Source organism: Plodia interpunctella, chromosome 30 (genome assembly GCF_027563975.2).
Source record: "Plodia interpunctella isolate USDA-ARS_2022_Savannah chromosome 30, ilPloInte3.2, whole genome shotgun sequence".
Taxonomy (NCBI): Eukaryota; Metazoa; Arthropoda; class Insecta; order Lepidoptera; family Pyralidae; genus Plodia; species Plodia interpunctella.
The window spans coordinates 2001622-2027214 of NC_071323.1; the positions used below are offsets into that span (position 1 = coordinate 2001622).

General features: G+C 37.6%; 3 protein-coding genes across 6 annotated transcripts; 1 reads left to right on the forward strand and 2 right to left on the reverse strand.

Annotated features, from left to right (window-relative positions):
* Positions 1-644: 644 nt before the first annotated feature.
* Positions 645-14729, forward strand: LOC128682511 (uncharacterized). 4 transcript variants are annotated; one of them, XM_053767245.1, is made up of 9 exons: positions 645-853; positions 2496-2633; positions 3009-5179; positions 5222-8819; positions 9098-9276; positions 9827-10041; positions 11003-11095; positions 11942-12042; positions 12716-14729. In XM_053767245.1, the coding sequence occupies exons 1-9, from the start codon at positions 744-746 to the stop codon at positions 12774-12776; spliced, it is 6666 nt and encodes a 2221-aa protein (XP_053623220.1). In that variant the 5' UTR covers positions 645-743; the 3' UTR covers positions 12777-14729. The 4 variants fall into 4 exon arrangements, with proteins under 4 accessions (XP_053623220.1, XP_053623219.1, XP_053623222.1 ...); XM_053767247.2 differs by lacking the exon at positions 645-853 and adding an exon at positions 1263-1479; XM_053767244.1 differs by having other exon boundaries at positions 3009-8819.
* A 584-nt stretch (positions 14730-15313) lies between these two features.
* Positions 15314-24724, reverse strand: LOC128682513 (uncharacterized). Its single transcript, XM_053767249.1, has 8 exons — positions 24534-24724; positions 23372-23527; positions 22254-22379; positions 21034-21197; positions 20266-20421; positions 17256-17383; positions 16591-16697; positions 15314-15628 (listed from the first exon to the last, which is right to left on the reverse strand). Exons 1-8 carry the CDS (start codon positions 24648-24650, stop codon positions 15446-15448), a joined length of 1137 nt encoding a protein of 378 aa, XP_053623224.1. The 5' UTR covers positions 24651-24724; the 3' UTR covers positions 15314-15445.
* Positions 17400-19416, reverse strand: Kpc2 (Kip1 ubiquitination-promoting complex subunit 2). The gene has a single exon (XM_053767248.1). It carries the CDS (start codon positions 19273-19275, stop codon positions 18112-18114), a length of 1164 nt encoding a protein of 387 aa, XP_053623223.1. The 5' UTR covers positions 19276-19416; the 3' UTR covers positions 17400-18111.
* Positions 24725-25593: the final 869 nt, after the last annotated feature.

Here is a 25593-nt window from a genome sequence, read left to right on the forward strand (position 1 = left end):
TCATTTCAAGTATATGTCTACAAGTTGCTCTTGGGAACTATTTTTAAGTGCGTGATCTATCCTTACATGAACTAAGTCCTATGTCGCGTCTGTCTGTTTGCGATAAACTCTCGATTTTCACGGGATTTGCATTAAAGTGAAGCCGGTATGGGCCGCTAGTATATAATATTGCTAACACAAAGCCCGAGGTCTGAGCAAAAAACAAACCTTGAACACAAATTACACGTGGACCCTCTGGTGGGTGAAGCTGGTGAGGGGACAAGTCGCGGCTGGAACATTTGAAGATTATCCTGTTTTTGCTACCATTTATCTATGTCTGACCCTGACCTTGTTAGTTAAAACATGCTTTAAGCTGAAGTATGTTTTATCTCTCTTTGTTAATGGAAAATATTAAAAAAGTTCGATAGTGACAAAACATATTTTAACTTAAATTATCTATTAACTTTTTTTTATAAATAACGTGATGAATATCGTACAGTGCAGTTATGTTTATTTCCGAGATTCTTTAATGCAAATTCATTAAAACAAATCGGTTTCCACAGTCAACTGCGCTGGACGAGTGGAGGCTTTAACAACCTACTCCTACTAAACTTGATAGAATATTCCAAAGAAAAAAATAAAATTAGTCAAAGTTCAATGACACAATGGCTTATTGGTCAACAAAATTATAGTAAATTTCCTTTTTAACTGCAAAAATATGTAAATCAAAGCATGTACAATATTGTATTATTATCGGCAAACTAATGTCTGAAGTCGTAAGCATAGAAGACACTGCAATCCTTATCTGGTGCGCTATTTGTTCAGTGTACACTACCATTCTCACAGCAACCGCGATTGGAGTCGTATATATTTTGTAAGTTATTAATGTCTTCTGTACTAAATCTAAGCATATTTTGATATAGGTTTTGCTATATATATTTTTGTGAAGTGAGATTTAAAGTCGGTAGTATGAAAGAAGCATTGCGGCCATATGTGGAACTATCAATCAAAACAGAACAAAACAGATCAACCACACTGTTGTTGTCAGCGACAGTAGCGCCACCACCGCCGGTTTTTGTCTAGTGTTGATAAAATTGAAAATTATTTTTTCTTTGAGGTCACAAAAAGTAACTCTTGAGACCTACTACTATTCACGAAATCCAAAATTTTAAGACGCACGTCGCGCTATCCAACAAATGGTTTGTAATGGCACGTTGGTACTCCTGCTTGTGTCTACCAAGGAAACTTAGTACTGTCAAGTGTCAAGTCAATCAAACTGTCAAAGCATTGCCCGTTGAACTTTCAAATTGTGAAACAAAACAAATTGTTTGGATTGGTTGGATGGTGAAAAATAGCATCAGCTTCACGTTTGTTTAGATTTGTTTACTTGATTTAGATATTATAACTTTGTGAAATACGAATATCATGATATTGTGATAATTTCGTGAATACGATGGATGACACGCAACAAAGCCGCGCTTCGGATATCGGCGGCGCTACGTAAGTTTACTACTTTTCTTGAGAAAGTACCTACGTGAGTTAGGTAGGTACGTGAGTACCTACTATTTTGTTAGTCTTCTCCAAACTCACAAAAATCTGAAAGTATTGGCAGTATGAAAACAGGTGGCCATTTGATGGCGGCCAGTTACTATCCAACAGAATGAATGAACATAAACATTGCGTATTTAGAAATAAATAAAAATAAATAAATTTATTCATAGCATACAAACATACATCACAGAAAGTGAACAACATTATAATATTACAAAAGTACATTAAATATGCTACAAAAAGGTACCACTCAGCTTGTGCCATGACAAGGAGCCATCGCACTGATTTTCAGTTTGATTGCTTGAAATGTACCTCGAAATGTGTCAAAGTTTGGTGAATTGCCTGTTAAGTACAAAAATAAGCAAACAACAAATAAATTATATATATATTATAAAAAAAAGTTATGATCTTAAATAAAAGTTATGATCAGCGGTGTAACTATACAATTTGAGACCCATAGCAAAGCCATTCAATGGGACCCCAGTCTCCTCGGTAATTTGTAGATAGATCAGACCTGTGATCGAAAGGTCCCAGGTTTGCCACATGAATTTGTATACTATTCTGACTCATGTATACAGTATTTTTCATAAACCACTTGTGGTGAGGAAACCTACACACTGGTTAATTATTTAGGTTACTAGTGTGTACATACACACTTGCCAAGAGTTGATCATAGGTGATTGAATGGGTGTCATCTTCCAAATAAAAGGCAAGGCTGTAATTTTTACACACCCAATAATATTTTGATGAGGTTTTACAAAATTGTGAATATTTATTATATATTTCAAAAATGACTTAACCGATTTTGTTACCCCACGAACTTAAAAATTCTATTAACAGATCCTATATACCTTCACATCAAAATCAGACCAACTGTTGAAAGTGGATTGAGAGCCTTTCTATCTTTAGTTATTGCTGCATAGAAAATCATTCACAAATAATAAGAAAAATTAATTATTTTGCAGTAGGAAGAGACGATCTTCGATACTTAAAATCCAACGACCGCCCCGCACCCCGTTCTCCGAGCTAGAGTTTAACGTCGCCACGCCTACAGACACAGTCAAAAGTCGACGCGTCAGCTTCTCTAGAAGGACAGGTGTTGCGTGAGTGTTATTTGTTTGTAAACTATTTATTGCACAGAGTAAACACATACATAGGAAGGAGTAAAAAAGAGATGCGTGTAAAGGCAGATTTATCCCAAAAACAGATTTCTTCCAGTCAATGTTATGAGTTCATACACAGGGGACAATCTGATAATAGAATCATATAAATAGTTATGTACAGGCTTAAGGCGCAGACGCTCAATATATATTAACTGGAATTCATTAATCTGGAATTTTTGAATAAATGATTTAATGAGGACAGATAATATGTAAGAATTCACATTGTATATTATACATTACATAGCTTATGTCTTTTCAAATACATTAATAAAAAAAAAAGAATATTATCCTTCTTTTCAATGTCTTATTTCACAGAGAGTTTGTGACTAATGAAGCAACAACCACTTGGAAAAACTTTTATGAGGAACACAATAAATCTTTGGAGTCTTCGGGTAACGATTCTGGAGCGAATGCGACACGTCAGCCAATAGGTCATTTAGGAAAGAGGATATTTGAACAGCAATTTGAGGAAGTGGAAGCGGTGGATTTTATAACCTCCCTCGATAACTTAGCTGCCAGAAACATCAACTCTACAATAAACGTTAACTTCACGGAACAGCTTGCTTCCATTGAGAGTGCCGCGGACAAAAATCTCGCGCCCCCCAAAATCAATTTCGAATTAAGCGCATTCACAGATCATCATAGTAAGCTTTTTACTGATGATCTTGCTGTATCAATGGCAGGAGAAATGTCAGGGCGTATCGATGTTAATTTCTCTGCAGTGCAGTCGTTAAACGTGAACGACGATCTAGATGAGATACAAAGAGATTTGCAAAGGCGCAACAATGCAATTGAGCCGGTCCAGTTTAGGGATGTCAAAAACTTTTCGGAATATATCGAGATTGAGTTGGACACAACACATGTTGCTCATAAGAATGAAGAGTCAGATATGTCGATAACGGAAACTATTCGCAGTCCTAAAGTTAATATTTCTAAAACTTCCAGTCCGCCTGATAAAAAATGCAGTTTAAATTGGATTTATGATAAAGAGAATTGCCCTGGCGATTTGAAAGCAAAATCTTTAATTTTCGATAATAATGATATGTCTATAACTACAGCTCTTCAAAGCAAAGTGGATATTGAAGTGGGGAAACAACAAACTATGATATTCGATTGCGTGAGTGATTTATCGATGACTAAACCTATACCAACGAAAATGTTATCCAATAGAAGCATAGTTATTGAAAAATCTGATTCGAACACCATTTGTAGCATGAGAGCGGAAGATAACACTTCTGAAAAGCGTAAAACTATTATATTTGAAGATGGTTTAGGTGATCTGTCTATAACAAAACCTATTCCAGCTAAACTGTTGTCTGTTCCTAGTGAAAACGAACAAAAACCGAATTTAAATGATGATTCCAGCAAACCTAGTGCACAAACAGTGGAATATGAGGAGGAAAAATGTAAAACAGTATTATTTGAAGATAATTTAGGCAATCTCTCTATGACTAAGCCTATACCAGCTCACTTGCTGTCAATTTATAACGAAATAATAGATAAATCGGTTAATAATGTGACTAATTTGAAAGTTGAAGACAATAATGCTGAAAAACGCAAGACTATTTTATTCGAAGATGGTTTGGGAGATCTATCTATGACGAAACCAATTCCAGCTAAATTGCTTTCTGTTCATAGTGAAAGCGAAGAAAAATTGAACTTAAAATATCAGCCCAGCACACAAACTGTAGTAGATGGGGAAGAAAAATGTAAAACTATATTATTTGAAAACGATTTAGGTGACCTCTCTATGACTAAACCTATTCCAGTTCAAATGCTGTCAATTTATAGCGAAATTATAGATAAATCCGTTAATAACATGACTTGTTTGAGAGCTGAAGATAATACAGCTGAAAAGCGTAAGACTATACTATTTGAAGATGGATTAGGGGATCTCTCTATGACGAAACCCATTCCTGCTAAATTACTGTCAGTTCATAGCGAAAGCGAAGAAAAAATTGATTTAAAAGATAAACCTAGCTTACAAACTGTAGTTGATGCTGAAGAAAAATGTAGAACTATACTATTTGAAGACGATTTAGGCAATCTCTCTATGACTAAGCCGATTCCAGCTAACTTGCTGCCAATTCGAAACGAAATCACAGAAAATGAAAATTTTTTTTCAAATACCCAATTTAATAAATCTAACTTGCAATTTATAAGAAGCAAGATAGAAAATAGTAGAACTGAAGATGACGATTTGCAGGATATCTCTATGACTGGACCTACTTCATCTGTATTTCTGTTAGATAATTTGAACGATAATAAACAGTCGACGGCAATAGACAATAAGAAGTCTCTTGATCAACCTTTAGAAAACATCGCAGAAAAGCGCAAAACTATATTATTTGATGATGGTGATATCTCTATGACGAGACCTATTGAAACTAGATTGCTATCGACAGTTCATAGTGAGATCATAAATACATCGAATAAGAATTACAATCATGACTATAATGAAAATGAGTCTAAATTACATGATAAAGGTAATGAGGAAAAGGAAAATGAGTCTAAATTACATGATAAAGGTAATGAGGAAAAGGAAAATGAGTCTAAATTACATGATAAAGGTGAAAAATTAACGTCCATATCTATATCTAATACTGTAAAACCATCTAAAGAAAATGATACAAAAAATGAAAGTATTATATTTGATGATGGCGATTTGTCCATGACAAAGCCCATTCCGAATAGATTGCTGTCAACACACAGTGAAATTATAGATAAATCTAATACGAATGAAAATTTTGACAATCATAGAGGTTCTGTTCCTGAACATAAACGTAATGAAAATAGGTTTGAGATTGTACTTGATGAAGATGACAAATTAACATGTATACCTATCTCAGAAGATGTAGAGCCGAAAGAAAAATGTAAAAGTATTATATTTGATGTAGGAGATGCAAAACCTATTACAACTAAACTTTTATCTTCACCTACAGAAAAATTGGACACAAATTATGTACTGAGAAAACCTAGTCTACATAAATCTCAAACTATTGTAGACGATAATAATGAAATGATTGCAGACATGTCTATAGATATGCAAAAAGATTTAGATAATTCACATAAACCTGAAATTAATGATATTTTGGAAAAATTTATCACAACTAAAACTACACCAGCACCATTACTTTCGGATGATAATGTTATGATTAATGCCTCACACGGACTTTTAGCCAAGAATCACACAATAAATCTCGTAGATAAAATAAGCAATGAAAATATTTGTAAACCTATAATATCAATGGATTTATTCAAAACAGAAAATGTTGAAGCGAAACATTCTCCTAAAAAAACTGAGCTTTCTGCTTTAGATTTTTCGAATTTCAAATCTCAAGATGTCGTCGTTTATCAAGTAACGACAAATGAATCTTCAAAAGAGCAGAGAGACATTTCCGAAGATTACCACAGTGAACAGGGTGATGTCAAAGTAGTCCAGTCAATCGACAATAGAAACAATGATTTAGATACAATTAACAGAAGTGAGGATCATGTCAAGGAAGAAAAGTCTTTCAAAGATGAGAAACAGAAATTATTTAATAAATCTGAAAATAGAGAAGAGATTAAAGATATATCAAGAAATGCTTCAATGTGTAGCGAAGTGGGAAATCAATCCTTAACGCGCACTCTTTCCAAAAAATCTTTTATCTGTGACCTTTTAGATATGTCGAAAGCTTCCATAGCGTCTGGACTTGACGACAAGGATGTAACAGCAAATATTACTTTAGATAATATTTCCGCTAATGATATACCAAAACATGAAATGGAAAGTGTTACTAGCGAAATGTTTTACATTACAAAAGACACAGACAGCGAAACTAGACCACACGAATCGAGAGATGCTATTAACTTTACCGAGAAAGACACGAGAGAACATTTATCACATGAATTCCATCAATCTGAATGCGAACCTCAAAACGATACCAGTGTTCAGAACATTTCAGAAGTAAAAGAATCTTACGAAGATGTTGGTAATTCTTTAAATACTAGAGATTGCACAAAAGTGCGTAGTGCTAATATGTCGGCTGACGTTAGCGCCGAGTTTGCCCAGAACAATACAGAAATATCTAGACGGCCAAAGAGTATTAGCGAAGTGGATAACACTAAACAATTATTGGATATGCTATCAGACTTAACAGATGGACATAGATCGATTTCGAGTGGCTCACCGCTGTCTTTAACTTGTAGAGGTCAAATGGCCATAGAAAATAAGACCGCTGAACCAAAAAGAGTTAGTATCGCACCGAACAGACAGTCTATAGTGTTGAGCCGTGAAGACTTGATGAGTAACATTTCGATGGCACAGGCAGCTTTGCAAAGATCTATTGCAATGGATGATAGTGACGAAGAAGAACCAATAACAGCTCCTTCAGTTTCTCCTCCGAAAAAATCGGTGCGAGTCAGCAACGAAGTTGTCAAGACATTGCATTTCGAAGATGAATCTACAAGCGAATTTAGTGTGAGATCTGACCTTCGAACGACACTAAGGAAGGTTCCGTTGGAAGATATTTCTTACCAAACTGGAAGGATAAAAGCGAACGTTATACCGTCATATTTGAAAGACGTGTCGGATGGAATCAAATCGTTAATGATCGACCTTGTGAAGCCAATGCGAGACGACATGCCGTACGAGGCTGTTAACATCGGTGAGAGTGTAAAAAAGACCACTTCTACATGCAGTACACAAATACAAACCAATCTTTACACTTCCAGCCAAATTGATCTGAACACCAATGAGATATATTCTAATTCAGACATGTTTAACGTAGAGAAGAATGATAACGTCAACAGGAATACACTAAGTCCTCAAAGCACTTTGAAAAGTGTATCTTTTATTGGATCGGATGTGTACGCTCATTCGGATTTGGTTTCGAGGAATTTGAAAGATGCCTCGTTTAGACCAACAAGACTTCCACCAAATGAACCAGTTCCCGGTAAAGTCTTACTTTTCGATCACATGAATCCATTGAATAATGTTTTGTTGACTCCCACGGAGTATACCGAAGTGCACAAGTATAGTCCTTCGGCCGGATCTCAGGAAACTTTAGGTGGTTCTGACAAAAGTCACTCTGCACAGTCTCGAGGCAACGATTATAATATAGGAAACGTTACGGTTCCATTTAACGTCCAGTACAATATGGGCTGTCAATCAGGCACTCAAGAAAACATATCCAGCCATCCAAGTGTATTGTCAAACATCTCTAAACCGTTGGCTGTAGACCAAGCTGTTGGAGTGAAAATAACAGAAGTCAAAGATATAGAAGTGAACACAGCTATCATTATGAAAAAGAATAAAGAATTATTAGAGACCAGTTCTTCGCTGACTCTAGTCGATGACGATTTAGTTCGAGCGAGTTTCAACGCCGAAGCGTATTCTGAAGTGCACACAAAATCGGTCAGCAACGTTTCCGAATCGAACAGCCAAGCGCCTTTACGAGTGATATACAAACTCAAACGTGACGTTTCAAAGTGCGATAACGCAGAGACAATCGATTCGGACATGGCGTCGAACGACGAAGACGTCGCTAAAGCGAAAAAACGTAGTCACAGTCCTGGCAAAACGGAGAAACATAAGAACTCACCGCAAAAACAGAACGTTACACCGAAACCTAATGCTAAAGTGCAAAAACTATCAGACACGCCACATTCCAAAAGCTATTCTCTTAAACGCACATCAGGCAATAAGTCTATAATTGAAAGGTACTTCTCGAGCGCGGAGAGTAAAATGGACGTGTCTCCTTGCAAAGAAAAGGATGCGACTCGTAAACGATCGCCTCGGAAGAAACTCAGTCCGAAAAAGGGTACATCGATAATGGTGCAGCAGTTGTTGACAGAGTTCAATGTGAGACAAGACGTCGATCAGAAGAATTTGAACAAGCAGATCCTCGAAGCGTTGAGCAGGACCGATAGTTCGGCGGCGCCCGATTCGGTGTCGGAGTGCGAGAGAAGCGTGGAGCTGGTCAGCTCGTTCACGAGTAGTAAGAACCAGTACAAGGCGCGGCCGAGTTCGATCACGATGTCTACTGACAGTCATTGTGAGCTGTGGAGTGCTGAAAACGCGAAATCTGACTGCGACGCCAGCGTCAATGTCGTCGCTAGGATTGACATGCTACCTTTTATGGGGTGAGTTCTTATTTGTTTGTTTTTATGTATATTTTTTTATTATTTCAAACAAATTTGTTTGATGTCATATGATATCTTACCTGTAAGTTTTTTTAATTTTTTAATTCAAAACTTAATGATGAATAAAGTGGTGATGCTGGCCATAACTTAGCGTGACCCATAACGTATCGAGGCCCATAACGTATCGAGGCCCATAACGTATCGAGGCCCATAACGTATCGAGGCCCATTACCTAGCGAGGCCTATTACCTAGCCCATAACCCACCGTTTGCCGTCAGGAGCCACGAATGCGAATGGGCGTCGTCGGGCACGGACGCGTGGTGTTTCCAGCTGCTGCACGGGCGGCTGCGGCTGGTGGTGCGGCTGGCGCACCGCCACCACAACTCCACGCGCACGCGCGTGCGCGGAGACACGCCCGTGCTGGCGGTCACCGTGCACCAGTCGCACCACAACAGTGGTACGTGGCTGTTAATCCATACTATTATTATCACAGAGAAAAGATTTGTATTTTTGTAGAAAATATTATATTTGACAGCACATAACAGAGATAGATGATGCCTTCAGTAGTATCATAGGCTACTTTTTTGTCAGTCAGTTGTCAGGATCGGCTCCCAACGAGGGAACTCCTATTGAAGAGGTTTACAGCACGGACATGGGTTTTTGGTTAGCCGTTAAATGCCACAAGATCTCTCTGACGACAATAAAAGCTTGTGGCCAATTTTCATTTTTGTAAAAAAAAACTTGTTTTTTAACCCCCGACGCAAAAAGAAAGTGTTATAACTTTGACTGCTAAGTGTTTCTGTCTATCTGTGTACGTGGCACCGTAGCTCATCAACGGGTGAACCGATTTGGATGCGTTTTTTTTTTCATTTGATAGCTAATTTTTATGCGGTGGTTCTTAGATATGTTCGATCGATTAGAATCGGTTCAGCCGATCACAAGTTGTAGCGTAATGAATATTTTAATTTGTCCAACAAATAAACTTGTTGATTTATCTCACGGCCCAGACCTGCGTAACTCGGTAGCGATGTCGTGCATAACGTTCGCGTGCGCCGCGCTGCGATGGAGCACGTGCGCGTGCACGAGCGCAGGCGCGGTGCCGGCGCTGCTGCGGCGCGCGGCCGGCGTCGCGCGCCGCGCGCTCACGTGGGGGCGCGCGATGCACGACGCGCGCGTGCACCTCGCCTACACCCTCAGCGATGACCAGAAACTCGTGCTCAAGGTTACTACTGTCCGCTTTATATTTACTTCATTTAACATAAATTATATAAACGGGACTTTTTTATTTGCTAAAGTTTCAACGAGTTTGTAGTGACCGTGGTCGCAGCCAGACGAGTATTTGCTGTTTACTTCATAGTCCACCTATGAGGTCTAATGCTCCTCATGCCGGACTGCTAAACTGCATGTCCCGGGTTCGATCCCCGGTCAACTTTTTCAGATTGACTTGACTTAGGTGTTGGATGTTTATCTATCATATATGTTATAAAATATATTATCGTTGAGTCAGTATCCCATAAGTCTCGAACTTACTTTGGGGCCAACTCAACCTGTGTGATTTGTCCAAACCTACATATTTATTTATAGTTGTATTCCACATGACTGACGGTCGTGGTCATTACGTGGAATGAAATACACAACGGCTTTCTTGGCAGTATTAATGGAACTGTCTGCCGTTGCCTTCTCAATTTCACACACAAGTTGATAATCAACCAGAGTGCAGGATTCCTCACGATATTTTCCTTCACCGGAAGCAAATGCGGGAATTGAACCCGCGCCCCTGTCTATCCTATATTTGTTAATTGACGTCCTTGGAGAAAAGGCTGCGGTGAAGTTTGTTGCGCCGCTTCTTCTTCACCTGCGCTTTGGAAGCCGGCAGTAGACTTAGTTTAAGTAATTTTTTGATGTCAATTTGTGATGTATATCATCCTAAATTGAATAAAGAATTTTGAATTTGAATTTATCCGGGACAGTGCTCTTGACCACTGAGCTATCGAGAACATGCCAGTTTCGGTTTCGATTCTCACTACAAGTAGTACTCTATAATCAACATACCCCAATGTTACAAGATTTTTTTTTAAATACTCAAGCATCTATTTAAATGGGTCCACCTATCACTAGATGGCGCTGTCATAGCAACGTCAACAGACATAGTGATGTTAATATTGTTAATTTTTGCTAATCAGGTGGCGAATATTCCGATGCGTTGCGTGTGGGAGGTGACCATGAAGCTGGTGCTGACGCGGGAGGAACCCTGGCCGCAAGCGACTGATGTTCAGGTGAGTAGTCCAACCTTGCAGACTAACATACATATCCTACTAATATTGTAAATGCAAAACTTTGCGAGGATTTATGTTTTTTGATCTTTCGCGCAAAATCTATTGGACCGATTATTATGAAATTCGGTACACGGGTAGAATACAACCTGGAATGACGCTAAGGGTACTTTTTATCCACGGGAGCGAAGCCTCGGGCAACATCTAGTCATCAATAAATTTAAGAACGAGGTTCTTTTCCATTCTATTCTGTTCCCTACCATAGATTTTATCTTCCATACGACACGACTTTTACCTTGGGGCTTACCATCATCTCTTATTGCGATGCAGTTCAGGACCTAAACTGAACTGCATCGCAAATTCGTACCATCGAGTTAATTTTTTGTATGAACGCGATTCATTTTAGGTTCCTAAATTGAAGTGAGTTGCATTTGAATCGTTCCGTAAGAGTTGATGGTAGGTCTGCAGGTCTTTATTTCAACTACGAATGCCATTTTGTATAGTGTACCTTTGTAATGGTGAAAGAACTTTAGAAACCGGAGATTACCGATATAAGTAATATCTTATATTAGTAAACAACCAAGTCTTTGTTGTAAACAACCAAAATCCAAATATTCAAGTCATTAACTTCAACGGTGTAGAACTTTTTTCCGTTTTTTTTTGAAAATTAACCCTTAACCCCTTCAAAAGATTGCATGGGAGTTAATACAATTTTCAAGATAAAAAGCTAAAAATTGGTAAACATACTCTTCATCATTTTTCCTTAAGAATGACCGAGATTTTTACTATGAAATTCACGCGGGCGAAGCCGCGGGCAAAAGCTATATATATATGTTTGGTGGTGATCAGGTGACGCGCGTGCTGGACGCGCGCGCGTGCGCGGACCGGCGGCTGGACGCGCTGCTGGCGGCCGTGCCGCGCGGCTGGGCGCACGTGCCCGACACCGTCTGGTCTGTACACACCTTTATATATATACAAGGTCACTGCTATCTAACGCATAACCTCCTAAAGACTACTTGGGTACATAGAAACAAGCAACTTTTATTCCACGACTTTTCGTAATGAGTAGTTTTTTTTTTTCAAAAAACAACATTTCAATCCAATTTGCGATTCTACACATCTTAACTCTATGTAATAGCCAAGCAACACGAGACAGTACAGTGGCGTTATGTAGCGGAATAGAACATTGACGTTTTATAGAAACGACATTAAAACTAAAAAAAGGTCTAAATAAAAGTTGTAGAACAAAATACGTTAGTCTAAAATATATAAAATGTTAGCCAGCACTATGTACCCTATACACTACTGAATACTGAGATCAACTGTCGTGCTGATGTTATAGATAGTTTTTAGTTGAAAATCGATATAATTTTATTGTTAATTCAATAAAAAAAAAATTGTGTTATGGCTCCATCGTTCGCCAAAACGATGATTTTGCCAACGTCAAGGTTGAGAATTGTTTTTCTCATCCATTTGACATGTCGACTCATGTGTTGCCATCTTTATCTAATGTCAAATTAACCTTTTATTTTTGGATTATGATCCTTAAAACTTGTTTTTTTTTTAATGTTAATGAATTTTGTAAGCTTTTAAATTAATAAATTAATAAAATTTTGTTCCCAGGACGCTGTTCAAATACCTCAAACACAAAGGCACGGCGGAATCGAGTCAGATGATACTATAAGCGTCTTAGTCTGGTTAGATTAAGGATATGTTTGTGATCAGCAAGACTGTTAAAAGCCACCGTCGCTCTGTATAATAACTAAAATGTACGGCGCGAAACATTAAAATAATAAATTTATGTAAAAATATTGTCTAAAAGTGAATATGGAGTCCGGCCGTTAGGAACTTTTTCTTGTTATTCTAGACGCAGAATGTCGATGTCGCAAAATGTCATCGTGGAAAATTGTTGCTTTGGCAAAACGACATTTTCGCTCTAAAAAAATATTTTGCTTCCTAGCTAGCTTGTTGTCTGTAGTGGATTTCTTCAACGCGCGAACACTGGCTCAAAAAACGGTAGAGGGGGCTACCGTTTGTTTGTTTGTAGTATTGAGTGCGATGACATTTTGCGACGTTCTATTTCAATCAAATGAAAAGGCGCCTATAAAGCCTAAATAGACTGCAATATGACTGGATGGACTTTTCAAATTAAGCTAATGTGTTAAAGGTTATGAGAATGAATTCTTAGAGATAGAATTTCGTAGTTTAAAATATAAACCAAAAGACGCTACGAGTGAAAATCGGTAACATATTCACCTAAACTTCATTTTTGGCAAACATAATGGAAGCGGCTTCTTTGAATATTTTTATTAAAAACGAAATCTCGGGATTCCTCGATTGGATATCTAATCTAATATCTAATGTAAATAATAAATCCTCCCTCGTTTAAATATACAAGGGAGTGGGCGGGGCGGTGTGGTTAAAAACGCAATTTAATATACTCATTCTTTAAAAACACCTAAAGATATTTTTTGGAAATTCAACTCCAAAGAAGTTTTATAAAAGATTGAATGATATGAACATACGTTGAAACCTGTAAGACAGCTGTTAATTCTGCACGCTGTCATAGTTTATTTTATAGTAATCTTGGACCAGTGTGGAAATACCGGAATACATTTAAAATTTGACCGTTTAAATTTAATAATCACGGGATCCCGGATTTTTTGATAAAAAAAAGTGCTTTCCATAACAGCCAACATCGGAACTTAGTGGAAATACACAAGCTCAAAAATCTTTATAGAACTTGATGATATACATCATTGACGTTAAAAATGTGTAATATATATAATATATTATATATAACACTAAGTCTACCGCCGACTTCTAATACGCAGGTGAAGAACAAGCGGCGAAACAAACATCACCGCAGCCTTTTCTCCGAAGACGTCAATTAACAAATGTAGGTCTTATATTTACCATACCTCATGCCTGTCTATAAAGAGTAAGGACGCTGTCTCCTGTCGGTTGGCAACACTGGGTGTTAATCGACAAATCTTGACCATTCTATTTGGTATTGCAATGGCAACAAAATTTAGTTAAAAATCCGTTTTATACTCTTTATTTGCATGTGTATCTTCACCAATATATAAATGTGTATCTGAATACAATCTCTGCTTGGGATATATTTATGAAATGATGTTGGGAATACATATGTAGGTTACCTTGGTTTGCCTGATGATAATTACATTGTTTTTATGTAATGTCCGTGTTTAAATGTTCAGCCCATAAATAGGTAATGTAGACACATAGGCCAGATTTGATTGAAGCCAGATTGTTTATCTGAATGTCAAAATTTATTTCAAAAAATTATTACCAACAAATAAAATTATGTCAATGAAAAAAGTAGTAATATGTATCAGGAAACATAAAAAGCGTAAAAATACCTCGATTTTTGAAAAGAGTTGATGGGTTGAGTTTAGGATGAGTTGCGAACGGACTGAGTAGCATTGGGACAAGTTAATTACGTAGGGTGAGTTGTGAATAGAGCGTGATTTATGTTTTGCATAATTATCTCTTAAATATTATCTTATCTGTAGAACAATTAGGCTAAAATTTGTTACTGTGGACATTTTCCTAAACATTTATCATATATTTGATGTGTTTTATATTGAAATAAATCGGTTGCTTTGTATATAAATGTTTATTTGATTCTGTAGACATTAGTTATCACAAATAGAACTTTTGGTTGATTAAACTTTAAATTGATTTGACAATTGACTGAGACAGAGAAGTGAAAAAAAAATCGCCAAGTGATTTTGCACGTTTCGCTGCTAACACTAACCTGAAATAAGTTATTTTGAAAGATCATTATCAAGTTCGAAAATATCATACATCGGAGCTTGTTTTTATTTTACGCATGAATATGTTATTTCATTTTCAAATTAACTTTCCAAAAAAAATTAATTTGTCAGCTTTGTTATATTAAACAAGAAATTAATTTTTGTTTTCTATGTACTATAAAATTTGTAAACAAATTATAAAAGACAAGTGTTGCCAGTGGTGAACGATTTGACACATCCGGTCAATTGTCAAATTAAAATGACAGTGATGTACTGAGTTATCACGATATGGCTTTAGCGCAAATTGGCGGGGGAAAAAAAACTAAAAATCACTCATCAAAAGATTTCTTACCACGAAAGAAGTCCCGCGCCGCAGACAATGGCGCTACTGTCGCTGCAAACAACATTGCGGCCTATCTGTTATTGATAGAAAACATTACAATACAATACAAAATATTATTTATTGCCATAAGAGAGAAATACACAGTTTAGTAGCTTAATGCGTAGGTTTTTGTATATCTCCGCGGAACCATTATCACTCAAATTTAAGCCCTTTACGGTGTCTTTAGTTGATCTATGGTTTTTGTATATCTTTGAGAAGTTTGGACGTGGTCTTCAGCAGCCGCTGATTGGGGAGGCCGTGGCGCCATTGGCCGCCGACGCGACGCCTCGTTGCCGACACTTCGATAACAGGAGACAGGCAGAGAGCAGAGCCCAGTCCGCGGATCTCGTCGTATAAATTACTGGGGCGGATTACCTGTAACATTTTTGAAATGAAAACTTCTTTAGCGGCGTTGTGCACTTTTTGTGATGGGTAAAAAATGTTGGACACGTGACCTGTAAAAACGTCGAAAATGTACAAAGTTATCATTCAAGTTTTCACCTCTGCCGGCACTCCCGGAGTGTTTTTTTAATGGACCCCACTCAGCAACCACACTGAGCATGTTTTTATAATTCTACATCAATATAAATTAAAATACGACTTTTAAAGAAATTTCTATCGCGTTTAATAAATATTTTAGTTCAGAATGTGTAGTGTTTTCACATTAGCATTCATACCGTAACTTTTGTACTTGATAAGTATAAATATAATACATTTACAAATGTAGTCTTTATAAAACTTTTATGGAAGTATAGCAGGGCATCCCCATCTCGAGTATCATTAGATTACTCACTGGGAAGTCCTAGCCTTATATTGTAACCAAGATTACTGGAATATGACTTTTTTTTAATCTATAAATATATTAATATATATAATATTATTATATATTTATGTTAGGACAAATCACACAGATTGAGCTAGCCCCAAAGGAAGTTCGAGACTTGTGTCATGGGATACTAACTCAACGGTACTATATTTTTATAACAAATACATATTATATAGATAAATGCAAGACTCGGGCCAATCAGAAAAAGATCATTTTCCATCATGACCCGACCGGGGATCGAACCCGGGACCTCTCGGTTCAGAGGCAAGCACTTTACCACTGCGCCACCGAGGTCGACAAAATCTATAATCTATATCTCGGGTTCGATACCCGGTCGGGACATGATGGAAAATGATCTTTTTCTGATTGGCCCGGGTCTTGGATGTTTATCTATATTATGTATTTATTATAAAATATAGTATCGTTGAGTTAGTATCCCATAACACAAGTCTCGAACTTACTTATTATACTATTTATATTGTGTAGGTTGGAACTAATATTTGTATAATACCCGTCCGATGACTACATTCTTGAGGTCGAACTGCGGCATTGGCTTAAAGGTGATATTGAAGATCCCACACATCTCGTTGTCGGCGGTCACGCGCATCGACACCAGCCCTGGTAATGCGACAAGCCTTAAATAACTATTCCCCCAGCTTTGTACTCACATATTATAGCTTAATTTTGACCGAGATTAGCGACCTCCAGATTCTTCCGTGGATTTCGCACGATGCGTTAAGCGCACGTGGCATAGATCAACTATTATTTTAAATTATGTGAGATCAACAAAAAAAAACATAGCCTTGGCTTATTATTTATCACAATTAGGTACTTCATCACACTGTAACTAGCATAGTATAAAACAAAGTCGCTTCCCGCTGTCTGTTCCTATATATTTAGATCTTTAAAATCACGCAACAGATTTTGATGTGGAGTTTTTTAACAGATATTGTGATTTCTGAGACAAAGGTTTTATAATTTAGTATGGATTTCCCCGAGCGAAGCCGGGACGGGCTGCTAGTATGTTATATAAATTCTCATAGCATCACCATATAAATTCAAAACTCTTTTTCTCAATGTAGCCTGGAAGTGATTGCACTAGCGATAAGTCTACATCTTTCTAATCTTGTTGAAATTGTGTCCTGGATTTAGATTTGTTTCTCATTGGGGTCTTACCTGGAATAGAATGAGAAAAATGATAGTTGTCGGCGCCGATCGGCACGCGCCTGTCCTTCTGCGCGTAGCACCCGAAGCCGTTGTTGTAAATGACATCTCCACCGGACCAGTACAGATTTGGGACTTTTCTAAATAAATACAAACTTATACCGAGGTGATTTATTTTTATGAATATAAATCATCACCGCGTGGTGGGCCGCATGCCTGTTTTCCTGCTTGGTTGGGTAGTATAAAAGGAATGGTTTAGATTTTTTTAAATCATATAGGGAAAACTATTTACTGATTCACTGTACAATAACGTCATCAGTTGGAGCACGGGACCTTAGAAGTCCCCGTGCTTCACCCAGGTGGAGAACTTAGGTGAAGCACGGGTCCGGACCCATTAATACATTATAATGTTGGATTGCAATACCAAATCGAATAATTGTGAAACTTGTGTAATCACCCAATCTTGCCAGCCAAATGAAAACAGCGCCTTTAATTATTTTATACTCAGTCATCAAAATTATACCTAAATTTACTACAGCGACAGCGGTGTTATACGTCTAAAAAATTGCGTAGATCAATAATTTAAGTACACTTGGCTGGGAAAATTCAACCAATGGGAAGTTTTTCAACCAATCACAACCATTCTATTTTGTATTGGAGATAAAAAATTTACTTATCGATATCTATTATCGATATTCGATATCGAAAATCTATTATTCACAGTTTAAAATTTCAAGCCTATACACATACCCGAGCTGTATTTTTTTTATGAAACAAAGCTATAAAAAATTGTATTATACAATTTTAAGTCTGGGTTCGGTCTACTGATGAACGGAAAAATCTTAAAATCGTTTTGGTTGAAGCAAATCTAACGTCGTTGTTGTTGTCTCGATGTGGATGCCGTCTGGATTGGAGACTCCTCTCTGATATCAGAGAACTGGTTCACTGCAAAGCAGTACTTCTCTGAATGGTATGTCCTCGAAATTTGTGACAGAAGGGGGCTGCCGTGAGGAGAGTTGAGCCAAAGAGAAGCGCTGCCCGTCTGTCCGACCATCGCAATAAAAGCTATAAGCATTCTCGTATTTAACAACCCGCGCTGGATCTGGGGCTGTTTGAGCAAAGTCTGCAAGATCGGACCATCAGGCAATCCGTTGATCAGTTCAAAGATGCTCGACCCCCTCTCCCCCACCAGATATGAGGCGGCCGCCGGCACGTTGCATCCAGTGGAACGAAGAGCTCTGTCTGCATCTTCAGAACTGAAACCCAAATCCTTGAGAGCGCTGATCGCGTCTGGGGTAGGTGCTTCAGCGATTTTAGTCCGCCAAGCTCGGAATTTCTCCAAAAATCTTTGTAAATGTTCAGCTCGCTTGTACATATCGTGCCCGTCGGATTTGACCGAAGATGCGCCTTCAGAATTGTTGTCTTCGAAAGCGTTGAATCGCGCGGCGATCTCCTCTGGAGTTATGACCTGGATTACGGTTTGGTTCAGCCGCCTCGGCTCGTCCAACGCGGCTGATAATTGCGCCAGTGACATTTCGTAATTACGCCCAGCTGCCGCCAACCTTGCGCCGGCTTCTATTAGGGATATCAGAATTTTCCTTAGCTCATAAGACAATTCGTTGGTAGATAACAGGGACTGTAGATTCGGTTGTCGCATGTTGTTCTGTGGGGCTGGCAAAGATGCGGTGGCTGCAGCTATAGCCCCGTGTAGCGGAGCCCTAACGGATCCCAGGTCCCATAATGTACTAGCTTCAGGAATTCGTCTTTCGACTAACAAGAGTTCCTCTTGCGAGGTTATCTGTTCTTGGCCTAATGTTAAAAAGTCATGCAACGTCGACGTATCGAAAACACGCACCATTTTAAATCTGCTCGACCCAGTTTCGCCGTTAGGGTAGAAGAAATCTATGCCACGGTTTTTCACCTCTTCGATCAATGTGTCTTCAGAGAAGTATGCGGAAAACGTTACGCCCTCGGGACTTATAATTTTCAGGAGCAGCTCATTATTGTGGAAACCTGAGTCGGAAACTAACATCGTCGGGAACAATTAACTGTGAGAAATCTATTAAATTACCAATATAAAATATAAGCATGAACAAAATTATACTAGAAATAAACGTCACGACGCACACAATAAGTTTGGCCAGCTTTATCATGACCATGGTGACTGTCATTCCAAATTCATTGTTTTTTTTTTATATATTGAAAGCAAAGATTTGAGGGCTTGAAAAGGTTTTATGTCTTAGTATTCTTTATTATAGCAAGCACAGAATTTATAGTTAATTTCTATAACCTAAGGAACCATGCTTATGTAATATTTTGTCGAATAAAAATATTTTCTTCTTCTTCTTCTTCATGCGGTTGCTTATAGTCCGCTGTAGCTAATTGTTTTATAATACTGAGCAAGCGAACAGGCAGCGGCCCACATGATGGGAAGAGGTCACCGCATTCTATCACGCCTGCAACACCGTGTGACACACACGGTGGTTGCCTACCTTGCGACCTAGGGTCTTTAGCCACAATACACTGTCTCACTCTTTAAACCAGAACACAACGAAGCAAGCACTGCTGTTTGGCGGCATAAGTAATGAGAGTGAGCCTAACCACCAGAACCTTCATTATAATGCATCGATATTATCTTGTTGGCACTCTTCTTGTAATGGAGTGCTTCGTTCGCGGCGTTTCAAATCTGGTGGTAGTTGAAATTCTGCGGTTTTTACGTGGTTTCTGTGTCATACAGAAACAAATCTGTTATTATTTGCGAATTGTTTTTTTTCCCATACAACACAACCTAAGACTAAAAATCGAGAGGCAAGCCATCAATCCATATCTGGACAACATTGTAGGGTTTTTTTAATTTGTCTAACAAATTAACTCGTTAAAGTTATTTATTATGTTGTGTGTTGGCAAATAATTCCATCTACCCATGCAGATGATCTTTGTACCAAAGTCTACCTCTGGTCCTACTCTATATTTGGTTGGTAGGACCGCACTCACCCCCCTTTTAAGGAGGTCGTTAACAGACCTAAAGAAGGAGGTGCCGACGTAGCCGTGCCCGAGCCCGTCTCCGTCCAGCAGTTCAGTGAACAGCCGACAGTTTTGGGGACAGAAGTCTGTGAACAGCTCCACAGCCAACTCGCCCATTGGAGCGCAATTCTTTACGCGAAGCGTGAGGTACACTCTGCAAAACAAGTTTATTTAGCTGTTGGTTTAATTGTTAAAATAAAGTTAATTTGACGGAACTACTTTTACAAAAATATATTTTTCTTCACACGTCGTTGGTGAGTCGTCTTGTTGCATTCACCGCGTGACAAATCATGTCCGTACAGTAAATAGTTGAGGAGTTCTCTCGTTGTCTCAAAATAAGCTCCACAGGTGGCTTTAGAAGAAAAAAAAGAAAATATAGGACAAGCGGAAGTGAAATTTAGTAGGTAACTAATATACTCTGTTCCAAAAGTTTGATATTGACGTGAACAATTTCTGCGATGATCCGTCAGAAGGAACGTAGCGCAATGTTGCGCGTCAACGGACCATTATATCCGTATAAATATGTAGGGTACATACAATAATGCTAGATGAATAGTGCTTGCAAAGATATATACGACTTTTGCGGCCACTTGATAATCGCGCATGCAGCCTTAGTCTAAAAATCTAAATCTATTCAGAAATAATATCTCCACAGGCACCTTTTAGGTTATATTTTATATGGTAATTTCTCAAAAACCTACAAACTACTGACATTTCAGAACGGCTATGTTTTCTACGGATTAATCAGAGCAAAAGAGGCTCTTACCTAGGTCTCTTAACCCCTGGGGGCGTAATGAACACAGGGTCTTCGATGGTCTCCTGTGGGACGGGCGGGAACAATACAAACTTTCCTTGAGCACCCTGCACTATTATATTTCTATTGCGCCTCCATGCGCGGCGCAGATTCTCTGTCGTTTCCACTCGCGCAACCTTTAACAAATATTTTATTTATTAAATTGGATTTTGTTGGACGACCTCGGTGGCGCTGTGGTAAAGTTCTTGCCACTGAACCGAGATGTTCCGGGTTCGATCCCCGGTCGGGTCATGATGGATAATGATCTTTTTCTGATTGGCCCGTGTCTTGGATAATTATCTGTAATAAGTATATGTATTTGTTATAAAATATAGTATCGTTGAATTAGTATCCCATAACACAAGTCTCGAACTTACTTTGGGGCTAGCTCAATCTGTGTTATTTGTCCTAATATATTTTTTATTTGTTAAAAAAACATTTAAAAATAAATGGTGATCTCCCATCCTTAGAAAACACAGAGAATTAAAGGGTGAATTAAATGTACACGTAAGAATAACAATATAATATTCTAAGAATATTTGTATTTGAATAAATGAAAAAACTCAAAAACTACAGGACCAATTTTTATGAAATATGGCAAAGAGACAGACGAAACATTCAGTGAGTGACATAAGCAACTTTTATATTATAGTTAGCCCAAGCGAAACTGGGATGACTCTCTAGTACTTACTTATATATAAATGCTAATCTAGTGTGAGTTAGCTTAGAGTTGTATAGCTAACACAACACTGATATAACTCAGAAATAGCTAACACAACTCTAACCTAACTCTGAAATAGCTAACACAACTCTAACCTAACTCTGAAATAGCTAACACAACTCTAACCTAACTCTGAAATAGCTAACACAACTCTAACCTAACTCTGAAATAGCTAACACAACTCTAACCTAAGTCTGAAATAGCTAACACAACTCTAACCTAACTCTGAAATAGCTAACACAACTCTAACCTAAGTCTGAAATAGCTAACACAACTCTAACCTAAGTCTGAAATAGCTAACACAACTCTAACCTAAGTCTGAAATAGCTGTGTTAGCTATTTCAGAGTTAAAAATCTAACACAACCAAAAAACTTATTGCCGAAGCCATGCCTCTCTAGCGTGGCGTATACTACAACGACAAAAGCATAGCTCTTAAATAAGAAGAAGTTACCAAGACCGAATTAAGCTCACCGCGTCAGTTATTAGCCTGTGTATCACTTTGTTTTCCCTCTGCACCAGTTTCAAATGGTCGACCCTGTTCCTGTAATATCGCTCAATGGGAGCTGGCATCACATCCCAATGGCAGTCCACTTTGCCCTAGAACGTCAATAGATAAATAAACAATATTATAAACCAGCTTTTTCCCGCGACTTCGTCCGCGTAAAATTCCCACGGGACCAATTATTTTTCCGGGATAGAAGGTCCCTATGTCCTTCTCTATACATGTATGCAAAATTTCAAGAAGATTGGTTGAGTATATAGCGCGTGAAGAGGAACAAACAAACTTATTTTCGCATTTCTAATAGTTAGGATTACTTCAAACTATATACAAATAATACAACATTTCAAAAAGACGTGTTGAGAATAATCTTGAAGAGGTAACAAACAAACTTACTTACGCATTATAGTTAGGATAAAAAAACTCCTGCCTGACGTCAATCCTCTTTGAGAATACTATCGTTGCCTTTCAGCCGTTAAGGCTACATGTCCCTTAGTTGCCTAATACGACATCCACGCTAAGATATAAGTTTCCACTAATATAAAAACAGGTTAAATCATATGGCTTACCAACGAATAATATCCTGAAGGCCTACCACGAAACATATAAACACGTAGCACGTTACCAACGTCCACATTCTGTCTCTTTTTCCCATATCGTGTAGCAAGTTAATTTGTTAGACAAATTAAAAAAACCCTGACTTTCAATAATCATTTCGCTACAACTTTTGAACGGCTGAATAGATTTTTATGAAACAGACTTCTTAGTCTGTTTCATAAAAATCAGTTCAGCCGTGTTCTTACACTCGGGATAAAAGTATCATGACACAAAAAAACTAATGAATAATATACGAAAGTGGTTCATACGTTGGGAGCTACGATGCCACAGATAGATACATAGATACACATACAGACACGTTAAACTTATAACACCTCTCTTTTCGTGTCGGGGGTTAAAAAAAAAACAAGAGAAATCGTGTGGGCGCCATAACGTACTATTGTGTTTAATCTATGTACCTATATATTTATGCAACGACTTCCTTTATTTAATCATATTTACGATACAGCTAAAATCCACAAACAATTTTTACCCCAGCCATTTGCCATCGTTTGATGTTTTGAAGGAGCACGAAGTTTTCCATGGTGATCTGCGTGAGCCGGCGACTCCACCCGCGTAGTCGGCCCGTCATACTCAACTTGTTGTATGGGGGCGGAGACGTGTCTACCTTAGCGCACGCTGGCGGAGCCTTGTTTACAATAAAATATTTATTTTCTCTTTTTTAATTGTCTGTGGTGTTCCACTGCTGGGCAAAGGCCTCTACTTCCCATCCATTGTCCGTTGCGTAACTAATCCAGTTTTTGTCTTCCTTCTGTTTTACTCAACGTAGAAATCTAGGTGGATACTCAAATCAGAGGTTTAGATTGGGGAGCCACTCTTAAATTGACATAATTTTAGATGTGTTGATGTACAACAGGATTTGAGGTGCAAATATAACTTGCATAATATACATAATTGGGGAGGTAAGTTTCATTTTAAAATATATAGTGCCCCGTCAATCCATGCCATGCAGCTGATAGAACTTGTGGAAAGTGGACATTTATGTAAAATATTTTTTTTACAAAATTGGTTAAGTAGAGCGTAAAGAGGTAATAAACAAACTTACTTTCGCATTTCTAATATTAGTTAGGATGTACTCACTGAGAATACTGTGAAAATTAAGCATTTAAAAAGCCACCTTGCATACCTACCTACATAATATGTAAGTATAACTAAAATTAGTACATAGGTAAGTGACAAATTGCTCATATAAAACCATATCATGGATTTAGTAAGTACTTCGTTGGTCGTAGTACCAAATAATTCCATGGACCATACACATTTCATATTTTAACAATGTGACATTAGATTTTTGAGAATATTTTACGACTTTCAGTTAAAATATCATATTATAATCTGATATATAAACTGACTACTACTACCTGAATTTTTTTGCCAGTTAGCAATAGCAACTTATTATAAGCGGGACAATAGCTGACCCGCGCGATTCAGTAAATTCTTGAGCAAATCGATCGATACGTCCCGCTTAAAATGTTTACATGCATACAGTCTATATAGCTTACGAGGTAGACAAAGCCAAGTGCCTATAAATGCAATAAATCAATAATATATTGATATATTTATATATTAAGTGCATCGAGAAACGTAATATAATTCAGCCGCAACGCAGTTTATTGATAGTAAAGAAAGGTTACCTTGAAAATTTTTCTTCTCCATTTCTTAGGTATTATTTCTGTCACCTCAGGTGGCGGAGATGGGTAGAGGGAGTCCATCGACTTCGCCGTATTCAACACAATCTCGCCGACAGTCATTATAAAAAAAATACTAACATAAAAAATGTATATTCACAATAATTTTGTGTCAATTTTTTTTTTAAATATATTACGGAAAATCTATACGACTGATTTTTTTTTTTTATAATAATATCTGTATTTAACACTCACTAACTCATGTTGTCAGCCATGTAACTAACTTACAATCTATTTACATCTAACCTATCAGATCTCTCCACTTAAATAACGTTTCAGATTTTTATGTTTTCCAAATTATTATCTATCTATATCTATTTAAGTTTATACCTATTTGGAGAGATAAATAAACGATTTATTATCCACAAAGAAGTCATCCTGTCGCGTCTGTATGAACGAGATAAATTCATTATGGACGGATTTTTGTACAGTTTTCACCAATAGATAATGCTATATCTGAGGTAAGTTTAGGTATACAATTTGTCAAGGTTTTACCCGATCGAAGCCGGGTCGGGCGCCAGTTTATAAGTGTGGTAAGTGCAACTTATGTATTTGCTGGTACGGCCATGTTTTGCGTAAATAAACAAGTTACGTAAGAAACAATATAGAATGATATTAAGAATATTAAAGACCGTGCCGCGGACACTGAGCTTTGACACTTCGCGGCTGAAGAAGAAGCCAGGAAAACAATCAGATGAGTGAGAGAGAAAGCATAACTTATGTCCGTATTCCTCGTGGCTGAGGTTCTAGGCCATTATCAAAATAAAAAACGCATGAGGTTAAAATAAATTTATTTTAAAAAAAAATTACTACATTATAAAATTATTAATTCGGCAAAATATATTAATACTGTGAAAAAGCCTTATAATAATAAATATATGCTTTCACCCGATACAACATAACGCTAATTGAAAAGTGAACTTTAATGCATCCACTGAAGATACACTTTACATTGACAATACGAGATTTGACAGCTAGCACTCCGCTCATTTGTCGTCAATGTAAA

What these genes read in the sequence shown, in the direction of transcription:
- LOC128682513 (XM_053767249.1), bottom strand. Translation starts at nt 24,650, where the DNA reads ATGACTGTCGGCGAGATTGTGTTGAATACGGCGAAGTCGATGGACTCC. An exon ending in GGAGAAGAAAAATTTTCAAG is followed by an intron (nt 23,528 to 24,533) that starts GTAACCTTTCTT and finishes ATTGTAAACAAG; the next exon opens with GCTCCGCCAGCGTGCGCTAA. An exon ending in GTCGGCACCTCCTTCTTTAG is followed by an intron (nt 17,384 to 20,265) that starts GTCTGTTAACGA and finishes GTATTTATTTAG; the next exon opens with AAAAGTCCCAAATCTGTACT.
- LOC128682511 (XM_053767244.1), top strand. Translation starts at nt 744, where the DNA reads ATGTCTGAAGTCGTAAGCATAGAAGACACTGCAATCCTTATCTGGTGC. An exon ending in ATTGGAGTCGTATATATTTT is followed by an intron (nt 854 to 2,495) that starts GTAAGTTATTAA and finishes ATTATTTTGCAG; the next exon opens with TAGGAAGAGACGATCTTCGA. An exon ending in TCTAGAAGGACAGGTGTTGC is followed by an intron (nt 2,634 to 3,008) that starts GTGAGTGTTATT and finishes CTTATTTCACAG; the next exon opens with AGAGTTTGTGACTAATGAAG.
- Kpc2 (XM_053767248.1), bottom strand. Translation starts at nt 19,275, where the DNA reads ATGTTAGTTTCCGACTCAGGTTTCCACAATAATGAGCTGCTCCTGAAA.